Source organism: Pongo pygmaeus, chromosome 17 (genome assembly GCF_028885625.2).
Source record: "Pongo pygmaeus isolate AG05252 chromosome 17, NHGRI_mPonPyg2-v2.0_pri, whole genome shotgun sequence".
NCBI classification, from domain to species: domain Eukaryota; kingdom Metazoa; phylum Chordata; class Mammalia; order Primates; family Hominidae; genus Pongo; species Pongo pygmaeus.
Window position 1 is genome coordinate 38,423,929 of NC_072390.2, and position 12,769 is coordinate 38,436,697.

General features: G+C 43.8%; 1 protein-coding gene across 3 annotated transcripts in view; it reads left to right on the forward strand.

The window, feature by feature from the left end:
- The window catches only part of TTC39C (tetratricopeptide repeat domain 39C), a 118,902-nt gene that overhangs the window by 4,608 nt on the left and 101,525 nt on the right, over positions 1-12,769 (forward strand). Inside the window, exon 2 of one of the 3 annotated variants that reach the window (XM_054460805.2) lies at positions 752-1,184. The exons of the other annotated variants lie outside the window; for them this stretch is intronic. Coding sequence (XP_054316780.1) covers positions 752-815 — 64 coding nt within the window. The 3' untranslated portion in view covers positions 816-1,184. Of the gene's footprint in view, positions 1-751; positions 1,185-12,769 lie in introns of those variants that run through there. 3 annotated transcript variants of the gene reach the window in all.

Sequence of the window (12,769 nt, forward strand, 5' to 3'; positions counted from 1 at the left end):
AGAAATGAAGTACATGGAGGCCTGAGGAGCATGAGACGTTTGGAGCTCCTGACCCAAATGAGCTTCGCAGTTCTTATTTCTGCTGGCCCGATGCTGAGCCTCCCTCCTCCCCTCTTGAGGTTACCAGCCCATCTCCCACTTTAACTCTTGGCATTATTTTTGATCCTAAGACTTCTGCAGTTTTTACCTCTGCCAGGGCTACTACCAGTTTCTGGCTGTAGATATTTTAAAGAGTCCTACTTAGTCGTTGTCAACTAAAATAGGAAACACATATCGTTATTATGAATGTTTATTGGTACATAGTTGCTATGAATTGTGACACTTCCTTTTCCATTTTAAACTATAAAATGGCAAAAATGTATTAAAAAGCAAGAAAAATTTATGGTAAGTAATGTGAGTGTGCATAAAAGGAATGTATGGACCCTAAATTGTTTAACAAAGTTTTTGGCACATACGACAAAGCCACATGAGAAAGCCATAGGATCTGTGGCCTCATTTTGTGAGCAAGTTGATCACAGAGCCAGTGTTATCATACAGATGGTTCCATATAATCTAGGTGTTGGTAAACTATAGCCCGTGGGCCGATTCTAGCCTGACACCAGTTTTTGTAAATAAAGTTTTGAGACACAGCCATGCTCATTTGGTTATGTGTGGTCTGTGGTTGCTTGTGCACTACACCTGCAGAAATGAGTAGTGTCAGAGACCGTATGGCATGCAAAGCCTAAAATATCTACTCTCTGGCCTTTTACAGAAAAAGTTTTTTGACTTCTGAGAAAACCTCAGCGCTTCCTGGAAAAACTCAAAGGGGCTTGTAAGAGATGTTGAGTCAGCAGGCCTCTGAGCCTCTTCTTTGCCTAAAACCATGTCAGATTCTTGGGAGGACTGGAAGGACTTGCAGGCTGTCCATGTTTTCTAGACAATTCAGCTGCTCACAGACAAGAATGTGTCTCTGCCTTGCTCCTGGAGACGATAAGAGAGTCCACAGATGCAGAGATGTAAGAAAAGGAGAAGCAATGAAAAGCAGAAATGGTTTAAGGGAACTGGCGGGAAAGACAGGAAACTCATCTGTTGACTTTTTCCATCCTCTTCAACTCAGTGGTGTGTTGGAAAAAGGCATCTTTTTTCCTTCCCCCAACTATTACACTGTCTGAAAAGGTCCTAATTAAATATTCATTAAAGATTCATTTGACTTGAGATTCCTTTTAAAATGCAGCTGCCTATAGAATAATAGGAGAGTTTGGAGGAAATTATCAGGAAAAAAATACCTGTGCTATAGTGTATGTAAGTCTCTGTAAGAGTGTACAAGTGTACAAGAAACACTTGTACAAATACACAAAGCGAAAGATGTGAGCCTTTAAAAGAATGTGTTCTCTAAGTTACATATGTAGTTATCCCTCAGTATTCATGGGGGATTGGTTCCAGGACCCCCGGCGGATACCAAAATCTGTGGATGCTCAAATCCCTGATAGAAAATGGCACAGTATTTGCGTATCACCTACACACATCCTCCCATATACCTGAAATCATCTAGTAACTTATAATACCTAATATCATGTAAATGCTATGTAGATAGTTGTTATACTGTGTTGGTTAGGGAATAGTGACAAGGGAAAAAGTCTGCATATCTAGTACTAATGCAACCTTTTTTTCCAAGTATGTTTGATCTGCGGCTGGTTGTGGAACTCGCGGATACTGAGGGCTGACTGTATTGTATTAACCAGTTGAATGAGATTACCTTTTTTCCCCTAATTTAGTTGAAAGAAGCTATATTGAGTGAAATAAAGTTTTGATGAGGATTTTTTTTAAAAGGGAGAGAGAAGTAATACTGAAACATGGAAGCACTTTCTATTCTAGTGACATGAAACCACTTGTAGATCCCCAAATGTGGTATTTCAGGAGCCTAGACCTTTCGCACAGCCTGTTTTAGTTCCTGAAATACCATTTTCGCACCTGGTCTCCTTTGCCAAGGTAATCCTCCTATTTACCCAGCAGCAACAGTGGGACTGGAAGAGGCTACGAAGGACTCAGGGAGAAGAGAGAGTATCAAAAAAGTACAGAAAAGTAGATGGCTGTGTGGCAAAGATGAATTGATCTACTTCAAAACTGCCTAGTGCTAGCTCTACCCTGTGAAAGGAGTTGGGTTGGGTAGGGAAGAACTGGTCCCTGTCCTACACAGCACCTCTTTCAGCACTTACTCTCCTCCCAGCATCCACAATTCGCGAGGTTGCTGCTCATTCTGTAACATGGGTCCGTTTGGGGGTTGAATAGCCTTTGTGGGCTAACCTGAGGAAAATGCATTCCAGTTTCTGAACAAGTGACGGCGAATACATGTTTTTATATAAAATTATTCATGCATTTGCTGTGTAGGAAGAGAAAGTCATGCCTCCTTGAAGTGGATTTGATGATTGAGCTGAGGTTTTGCTTTTTTTCTTTCCTTCTTTTTTTTTTTTTTTTTTTTGAGACAGAGTCTTGCTCCATTTCCCAGGCTAGAGTGCAATGGCACGATCTTGGCTCACTGCAACCTCCGCCTCCTGGGTTCAAGGGATTCTTCTGCCAAGCTGGGCCTTTTCTTATGTAAAGATGGTTGGTGGTTTGCACCACCCTTTTCCCTAGCTGAGGTTGCTTTCTCCATCTCTTCCTTCTTGCTCAAGAATTTCAGAACACAAGAAATATGCCTACATATATCTAAGGTAGTTACTCCTGTCTTACAGGAAAACTCAGTAATTACAGAGAAAGCCCCTAGAGAGTCAGGAAGTTCATCTCTTTAAAAAGTCTGTGTTCACAGAGTTTCTGCCATGAACAGGACAAAGGTGAGAGGCAGGTCTTTCCGTCAAGGAGGCATTACTTCATACCTTTATTCAAATCTACCTCAAACAGAGTCACTTTAACACTTAGTCTTGTCCAAAGCTGTAATATCTGTGAACTCATTGGCTTAGGTGACTTTTTTTCTCGTGTACATCAATGTAAACACATAATGATAAATGTAAACACATAATGATTTCAGGTATATGGGAGGATGTGTGTAGGTGATACGCAAATACTGTGCCATTTTCTATCAGGGATTTGAGCATCCACAGATTTTGGTATCCGCCGGGGGTCCTGGAACCAATCCCCCATGAATACTGAGGGATAACTACATATGTGACTTGGAGAACACATTCTTTTAAAGACTCACATCTTTTGCTTTGTGGGCTGGCATTGAGCCAGCCCACAGCCCCAGCCTTGCCTGAACTTTTCTCCTTAATTCCCCCGCCAGCTCTGTGAGGGGTGCCTTTATTATCTCCCTTAGACAGAGGGAGGAGGAAGAGCCCTGGGACATGAAGTGGCCCAACTCGGGTCTCACAGCAGTAGTGGGGAGTGCTGGGGTTGAAGCTGGGCTGCCTGGCTCCAGAGTCTGGGTGTGACCATGTGCTATCTACCTCTCTTACAGAACTTTTACAGTAAAAGGATTCTCATGTGTCCTGTCAAAGCCATTTTGGGGCAGGTTCCTTCAGCAATATGCAGATTGCACTCTGACACCCAGAAGCTATCCATCAAACCCCCAGAGAGATCTGTCTTCAGGGGAGATGTCATCCCAAGCTTTAGGCCCTTTGTGGCTCCCAGTCTTGTGTAGGATAAAGCCCAGCCTCCTGGCCTGGCCTCCGATGTCCTGTGATATGGCCCTGTCTGCTTCCTGTCCTGCTCCCCTTGTCCCTTCCATGCTAGTTGTGCTGGAATATTTTGCATCATCCAGCCAGGTATATCTTGCTCTTCCAGACACAGCTCAGATTTTTAGAAAAAGGTTGTATGACTCCTCTGCACTCCGCGGCATCCCATCCTTACCTTTATCCGGCACTTGTGTTGCATCAAAATTGTTTACACGTCTGCCTGTCTGCATGAGAGGGCTGAGATGGTAGAGTTGGGTAATACCTGGACTTCCTCTCCAGGTGTTCCTGGCCTTCCTGAGGTTGCTGGAGTTATGTGGGGTCCAAGTTGTTAAAGGCATAGCAGCTCCCCTTTATTTGCAGTCAGCAAGTGCAGCCCAGGAGGCGGCTGCCTTGTAGGAGCTCTGAAAGCCTCGTTCCTCATCACTCCCTCCTATTCTGGTGGCATGGGTGTGTGTCTTGACCCAATTTGAGGTGCTCCAGACAGGCCCTAATATTGTTGTTCTGCTTCTCATAAGCAATTGCCAGAGCTCCTGCCTGGCCCTGTCACTGCCTTTGCCTTGGAACGTCCAGGCTGCCCTGTGCTGAGTAAGGGTGATGGGAAGCAAAGCCGCTGCTGAGCCACATGCAGGTCTCAACAGTGCCATCACAAGGAAAGCTGGGCCCTAATGACACTCAGTCTGCTGCTTCCAAAGAGGTCACAGGTGTCAGCTGCACCTGGCCTGGGTATTGTAACTCAGGATGGCTGCTCCATGAGCTGTTCTCTACTCAGTGTTGTATGCAGTGACAAGGAAGCCAGCCCAACTGGTGGGACTTGTGCTTCTCCCATCTGATCCCTTGCAGGGCTCTGGGGTACCCCTAGGGGGTGGTGCTATGATAATGCTGTGATGTGATTTGCCTGCCTGGCATGAGAAAGTAGAAATTTAACTGCCAGACTCCAAAAGCCGGGTCCTGCGTTTCAGGAAGAACTGGTCTCTGGGAGAACCTGGTGGCTAGGAGGGGAAGCTTGCTAGAGCAGTGACTCTCGACTCTGTCACACCGAATGCACCCTTTTGCTAATAAATATTTTGCAATTCCCCTTTTATGATTCTGAAATGAAATTGATAGATGAAATAACCTACTCACGCATACAATGTCTAAAAATCAATAGAATGCCCAAATAAAATTACATATATATATGTATTTTTTTTTTTTTTTTTTTTTTTGAGATGGAGTCTCACTTTGCCTCCCAGGCTGGAGTGCAATGGCCGATCTTGGCTCACTGCAACCTCCGCCTCCCAGGTTCAAGCAATTCTCCTGCCTCAGCCTCCCAAGTAGCTGGGACTACAGGTGTGTACCACCATGCCCGGCTAATTTTTGTACTTTTAGTAGAGATGGGGTTTCACTATATTGGTCAGGCTGGTCTTGAATTGCTGACCTCATGATCCACCCGCCTTGGCCTCCCAAAGTGCTGGGATTACAGACATGAGCCACCACACCCGGCCTACATATATTTTTAAAGTGTAAATGCTCAGCACACCTTTATCTGATGATAAAATGAAGTAGTTAGCTGACTGCACCCTTGTATAATGAAGAAATTTGGATTTAGGAGAAGGTGAGAAGACGCTGCAGAGGAGGAAAGAAAAGAGCAGGTATGCTTTAAAATAAAGGAAGTAACAGACCAAATTTACCCGTAAATGTTAAGGAAAGGAGGGAAATAACCCTAACCTGCCAAGGCAAAATACTGGCTGTTGAAGTGGTTTTAATAAGAAGTGTGACATTTTTGCAATGAACCAGGCCTTCTTTGTCAGGACAGTATTAATTTCCTGTGTAAGACATAGGATGTGTGCTGACAGAGTGTCTCAGAAAACATATCTCCCATCATTAAATCCCTCTGCACACCAACAATTTTAGAGACCATTGCCTTTAATAGGTGTCCAGGATTAGACGATGAATTGAAAAAATGTTTATAGGATAGTTGAGTGGCAACCGACTCCTGAGGACAGTTTCAGAGTAAGGTTGAAAAACAAGATTCAAACCCAAAATAAATAGTTGTTTTTTTGTTTATTTGTTTGTTTTGACACTCTCACTGTATCTCCCAGGCTGGAGTGCAGTGGCATGATCTCAGCTCACTGCAACCTCCAGCTCCTGGGTTCAAACGATTCTCATGCCTCAGCCTCCTAATTAAGTGGGTCTACAGGTGCGTCCCACCACGCCTGGCTAATTTTTGTATTTTTGGTAGAGATGGAGTTCTGCCATGTTGGCTAGGCTGGTCTTGAACTCTTGGCCTCAACTGATCTGACCGTCTCGGCCTCCAAAAGTGCTGGGGTTACAGTCGTGAGCCACTGTGCCCCGCCTCCAAAATAAAATAATTTTGACATGTCATTTTCATGACAGAAGTTTCAGTATGCTACGTATCCATAAGAATATTGGGTGGCAGAAATGAAATAAATGTATTAATGAAATGTATTTGTATGCAGGATTTCATGTATCTTCAATAATTTATTTGGCTTTAAATATATGAAAAGGAGCTTTCAGTATCACTATTAAATATTGGCAGGTGATATACAAATGCAAACTGGTTTAGTTGCAGTTTGTTGACAACTCACATGCCACAAGTAGTGTTGCTGTTGGTGACATGGTTTTCCATAATTGTAAACAAATCTTGATAAACTGTGTATTTAAGCAGTGTAAGGAGTATTTTTTGTTTCTACATAAATGGAGGTAGATTCTGGAACTAAATAAACAGTTTTTCATCCGTGTGAACTTTCAGGAAATGTTCAAAAGTTTTGCGGGACATGAGACAATGTGCTGGTTGATCTCATACATTGCAGGATGCCCTTGGGTCGTTGGTCCCATTCCACTACAGTCATCCTGTCACCCCAAAACAGCCCCACAGGTTTCCAAAATGTGTCCATTGAGAGGCAGTGTGCTTGGGGCGGGAAGGTTTAGGACCGGATTTGGTCTCTGTGGCTGAATCCCCTAGCCTGCTTAGAACAGCACAGTAGCGGGATATTTCTGCAGACAAAGTGGGGCTGTGGGAAGAGAAGAGGCTGCCCAGGCTGGCACAGCTGTGGCTGAAAGAGAGAGGTGGAGAAGGGAGTGTCTCTGTTGCATTGGTGACAGCAGGCACCAGGACAGAGGCCAGGTGTAGGGTTCCTTGAGAGGTGAAGAGCCCCTAGTGTTGGGCTCCGTGGGTCACACTGCCCCTAAACACCAGTCACGCACACATTGCTTCTAGAGCCCAAACAGCTCCAGAAAAGTATGGCAGCTCCGGTTTCTCTGTCCCTTGCCATGTGGATGGAGAACTACTGAGGTTCTTCCCTTCTTCATACTCCACACGGATCTAACTTAAAGGAACAGTGTCTCTCCAGCCACTAGGTGACTTTATTTTCCTGTCCTGTTCCCACCCAGCTCTTCCTAACTTTGAATCTCAAAGTATGAACTGGCCTATATGCTTCCCAGGAAGTGAGCAAGTTTTGTTTTTGTTTTTTGCTAAGTAGGTTGTGCAAGTTAAACAAACAAAAATTTAGTTAAAAAGCAAAGGCTAAATGCCCATGAATCAGGGCACAGTTACCTCAAAGTTCCATGGTCTTTAGAAGCATGGGATGCTTCTAAAGTGTGAGGAAATAGGGTCAGATGCCTCATGATTTTCTGTTGAGCTTGTACTTAGAAGTAATTAGGAAAGGAAAGCCACATAATGTAGTATGTTATAGGGCACCTTGATACACAGATAGGCAGAGCTTTCCCTGGTCCCACGCTCAACCATGACATCAGTTGCATCCCATAATACATGTTAGCTCAGCCTGTTTTACATGCTCAGGTGCACCATAACGCTCCTTTTGGGTGGGGCTTTTCCAGGAAGATGCGAGTCTCAGCGTGGTGCGCCTCACTCCCAGCGCCTACAGCTGGGTGTTATTTGCTGCTCTTTCCACTTTGGCCTTCTTAGCACACAGATTATTGTCTTTTGTTGCCTCCTTCCATCTGCAGCAGCCATTCTTTGTGTTGTACTTCATTAAGTTATCACTCCATAAAATAAGCATCAAAGATAAACAGATTTGCAAATATTTATATCATTCTGTCTCTCTTGCAAATGAAACTCTTTGGTACTATTCTAACAGGACAGGACAAAAAGAGGGAAAATGACATTTTGAATCCAAATTCAAGTTGAATTTGCTAAATGATGGAGAAACAAGAAATCGGCTGGGCCCAGTGGCTCACACCTGTGATCGTAGCACTTCGGGAGGCCGAGGCAGGTGGGTCACTTGAGGTCAGGAGTTCGAGACTAGCCTGGCCAACATGGTGAAACCCCGTCTCTACTAAAAATACAAAAATTAGCCGGGCATGGTGGTGGGTGCCTGTAGTCCCAGCTACTCAGGAAGCTGAGGCAGGAGAATCGCTTGAACCCGGAGGCAGAGCTTGCAGTGAGCCAAGATCGCACCACTGTGCGAGACTCCATCTCAAAAGAAAAAAAAAAGTAATCGGATTAAACTAAAATTCATGCTGCGCGGCCTCTAGGATTGCTTCCAATAGGATGAGTCACTGGCAAGGCTTCGAGTGCTTCCCCTCTTCCCCAATTTCGAATGGTGAATTGCAAAATCTCAAGTTATGTGTTGTCAACTGATATCTGGAACAAGAAAGAACTTGATATCTTTCTGTCTTGCAAATTATGCTCACTCGCATCTTTATTTAGGCCTAAAATAAAGTAGCATGTTGGAATTCATCAGCTGCACACATCTCTGATGTGACTTTTTTTTTTTTTTTTTTTTTTGAGATAGGGCCTCGCTCTGTCACCCAGGCTGCAGTGCCGTGGTGTGATCATAGCTCACTGTAGCCTTGATCTCTTGGGCTCAAACCATCCTCCCGCCTTAGCCTCCTGAGTAGCTGGGACTACAGGCCTGTGCCACCACACCCGGCTAATTTTTTATTTTTTTATTTTGTAGTAGAAATGAGGTCTTGCTGTGTTGGCCAGGCAACTCCTGAGCTCAAGCAGTCCTCCCACCTCAGCCTCCCAAAGTGCTGGGATTACAGGGTGAGCCACTGCACCTGGCCTGATGTGACTCTTGACCTATCCAAGGCTACATGGGGGCTGCTTTTCCAGGCCTACAGTTGTTGAAGGAATTGGGCTACTGACTTTTCTCCACGTTATAGCCAGGTTTGCATCCATTTAGTAGCACAGAAAAGAGTTTTGTTTACATCTGGAATGCCATTTGCTTCAGCTGTCAACCATGTGGATCCAAATCTATTTTTGGTTATTTCTGTATTGATGATTGGTGAGACACTCGTTACTTTGAGTTATCAAAATTACAAATGGAGCTAGAAATTACTCCTCTTGAAATAGCATGGGGGGAAAAAAAAGGAGGTGGGAAAGGGCCGTGGTATGGGGGAAATGGCTAAACTACTTCTAAACTACTTAGAAGTTTAGCCAAAGTGTCAGGACCTGCTGTGGTGGAATCTCAGAGATTCTTGTTCTGGAGAAATTGCCAATGTGAAAATGACAAGGAGAGAATGCTTGAGTGTTTTTCTGTAGCCCTTGTGTGACATTTTGGATCTGGGCTGGGCTTATAAGAGAGAGTAGTTGAGGCTAACTTGAAATTGGGATCTTTTCTCCTAATGGAAGAATGTTGAGTTGTAAAACAAAACTTCATCAAAGAGCTATTCTACTAAAGTCTAGAAATTATACTTAAGGAAGCCTGTGAATAGTACGTAAACCCAAATGAAATTTTCTCGACCTATGCTCTACTAAAAACTGAAGAAAAATATAGATGCCTTAGTGAAAGATGCACATTTTCTATGACATTCAGAGCTGTTTACTGAGAACTAGTTCACACAAAATGTTATTATGAAGAATGTTTCTAGCTTCCCTTTGAAATGACTTCTAACTGAAAAATAGAGGTCTGTAATATTTTTATTTTTATTTGTTTATTACTATTTTTTGAGATGGAGTCTTGCTCTGTCACCCAGGATGGAGTGCAGTGGTGTGATCTCAGCTCACTGCAACCTCTGCTTCCCGGGTTCAAGCAATTCTCCTGTTTCAGCCTCCTGAGTAGCTGGGACTACAGGCACATGCCACCACGCCTGGCTAATTTTTGTATTTTTAGTAGAGATGGGGTTTCACCATATTGATCAGGCTGGTCTCGAACTCCTGACCTCAGGTGATCCACCCATCTCAGCCTCCCAAAGTGCTGCGATTACAGGCATGGGCCACCGCGCCCCTATGTAATATTTTTAAATGATTGCCTAAAATTAATTAGTGTTTGGGTTGCTTGTATAAATAGATGTGTGTGTTGTTGTTGTTGTTGTTTTTGTGAGACGGAGTCTTGCTCTGTCGCCCAGGCTGGAGTGCAGTGTTGCGATCTCAGCTCAGTGCAACCTCTGCCTCCTGGGTTCAAGCGATTCTCTTGTCTCAGCCTCCTGAGTAGCTGGGATTACAGGCGTGCACCACCACGCGTGGCTAAGTTTTGTATTTTTAGTAAAGACGGGGTTTTTCCATGTTGGCCAGGTTGGTCTCAAACTCCTGACCTGGGTAATCCAACCACCTTGGCTTCCTAAAGTGCTAGGATTACAGGCGTGAGCCACCAACACGGCCAGATGTGTGTGTTTAATCCTCAAAGCATTCCTGCAGTTTGTAGATTATGCCACATATAATAGAGGAATCATATTATAACTTAAAGCTCTTTGAGAAAATAGTGAAAATATCTTTTAAATTTCAATAGTTTGGGGGGAACAGGTAGTGTTTGGTTACATGGATAAGTTATTTAGTGGTGATTTCTGAGATTTTGGTGTACCTATCACCCAAGCAGTGTACACTGTACTTAATGTGTGATCTTTTATCCTTCACCCCCCTCCCACCCTTCCCCCGTGAGTCCCCAAAGTCTATTGTGTCATTGTTATGCCTTTGTGTCCTCATAGCTTAGATCCCCCCCACATAAGTGAGAACATACGATGTTTGGTTTTCCATTCCTGAGTTACTTCACTTAGAATAATGGTCTCCAGCTGCATCCCGGTTACTGTGACTGTGATTATTTCATTTCTTTTCATGGTTGAGTAGTAGTTCGTGGTATATTTATACCACATTTTCTTTATCCATTCATTGATTGATGGAAATTTGGGCTGGTTTCATATTTCTGCAGTTGTGAATTGTGCTGCTATCAACATGCATGTACATGTGTCTTTTTCATATAATGACTTTTCTTTTCCTCTGAGTACCCAGTAGTGACATTGCTGCATCAAATGGTAGATCTACTTTTAGTTCTTTAAGGAATCTCCATACTGTTTATAATGAAAATACCTTGATTAATTTTGTTACTTTTAAAATAGTCCTTGTTGAAGGATGGGTTAGAAAGTCTTTTTAGTTGAGAAATGTGGTTTGGATGTCCTCTTTGTAAATTGCTTATCAGTGCTGTCTCCATGTGCCATTGGCATAGAACAGAGATGAATTGCCTATTTATTTGTATGACATAAGATAGAGAAGGAACTATTGCTGATGAGTTAGGAAGATACTTGATACACATTAGTGATAGATTGAGAAAAACTTTAAAAATTAATCTGAAGAATTATTTTCAGAACATATCGGTAACTCTTAATGACTATTGAGACTTAGCAATAAATGAATATGAATTAAGCAAAACTAGAGAGGAATCTGAATACAGTTAGAAGTAGTATACTCTTGTAATCGTACAAGTCTGTTGATCTTTGTTTAAATGCCTGCACGGGAAACAGTGACAGTGAATGGGGGTCAAGTGGGTCATAGGTGCACGCTGTTCATGTGTCACTGTGTCGTGTGTATTTCATCCTTAGTTCTCTTAACAGCCCCAAAGATAGGCCTTTTTTTTTTTTTTTGAGATGGAATCTCGCTCTGTCACCAGGCTAGAGTGCAGTGGCATGATCTAGACACACTGCAACCTCCACCTCCCAGGTTCAAGCGATTCTCCAGCCTCAGCCTCCTGAGTAGCTGGGATCATAGGCACCCGCCACTACGCCCGGCTAATTTTTTAGTAGAGATGGTTTCACCATGTTGGCCAGCCTGGTCTCGAACTCCTGACCTCAGGCGATCTGCCTGCCTCGGCCTCCCAAAGTGCTGGAATTACAGGCATGAGCCACTGCACCCGGCTTTTTTTTTTTTTTTGAGACAGGGTCTCACTCTGTTTCCCAGGTTGGAGTGCAGTGGCAGCGCAATCTCAGCTCCTTGCAGCCTCCAATTCCTGGATTTAAGCGATTCTCATGCCTCAAACTCCTGAGTAGCTGGGACTACAGGCATATGCCACCACAACTGGCTACCTTTTTTACTTTTTTTTTTTTTAAGTAGAGTTGGGGTTTCGCCGTGGTGGCCAGGCTGGTCTCGAACTCCTGACCGCAAGTGATCTGGCTGCCTTGGCCTCCCAAAGTGCTGGGATTACAGGCGTGAGCCACTGTGCCTGTCCTCCAAGGATAGGTCTTTTACCATCACCTTGCACATAGAAAATTAAGGTTTACCAAACCCAAGTGAAAAAGATTGTGAGTGGAAGATCTGCTCCCAGCCCTAGAGTGTATGCTGGTTCCTCCAAAAGAAGGCTGTTTTTATGCCGGATAGTATTACGTGGACCTAGTAAGATTGCAGGTCAGTTTTCCAGCCCTGGTCTTCTTCCGGGGCTCTCAGGCTCAGTGAACTGCACCACTTGAAACCTGGTTGTACACACTAGAAGGCTCTTGGCATCTCTGTCTTACTCACCTTTATTGTCTGCCAGTTTTGTCTATCAAGTGTCTGTTGAATCCATCCACTTTTCTTCATCTTTACTTCTACCGCCTAGTCCAGGCCACCCTCACCTCTCACTTGGACACTTGCACTGGCTCAGCTGGCTTCCTTATATCCTCCCTGCCCTTCCTTTACCTCCACCACCGGAGTGATCTGTCCAACATTAATGTCTTAATTGCATGCCTCGCCACTACTAAAATCTCTTTTGCAGTCTCTGTGGTAGGCTGAAAAATGGTCCTCCAAAAGGTATCTACTTCCTAATCCCTAGAATCTCTCAGTGCTACCTTGTAAGGAAAAGAATAAAAGGTGCCTTGCAGATGTGATTAAGTTAAGGATCTTGAGATGAGGGATTATCCTGGATTATCTCGATGGGCCCTAAATGCAATCACATGTATCCTTACAAGAGGAAGGC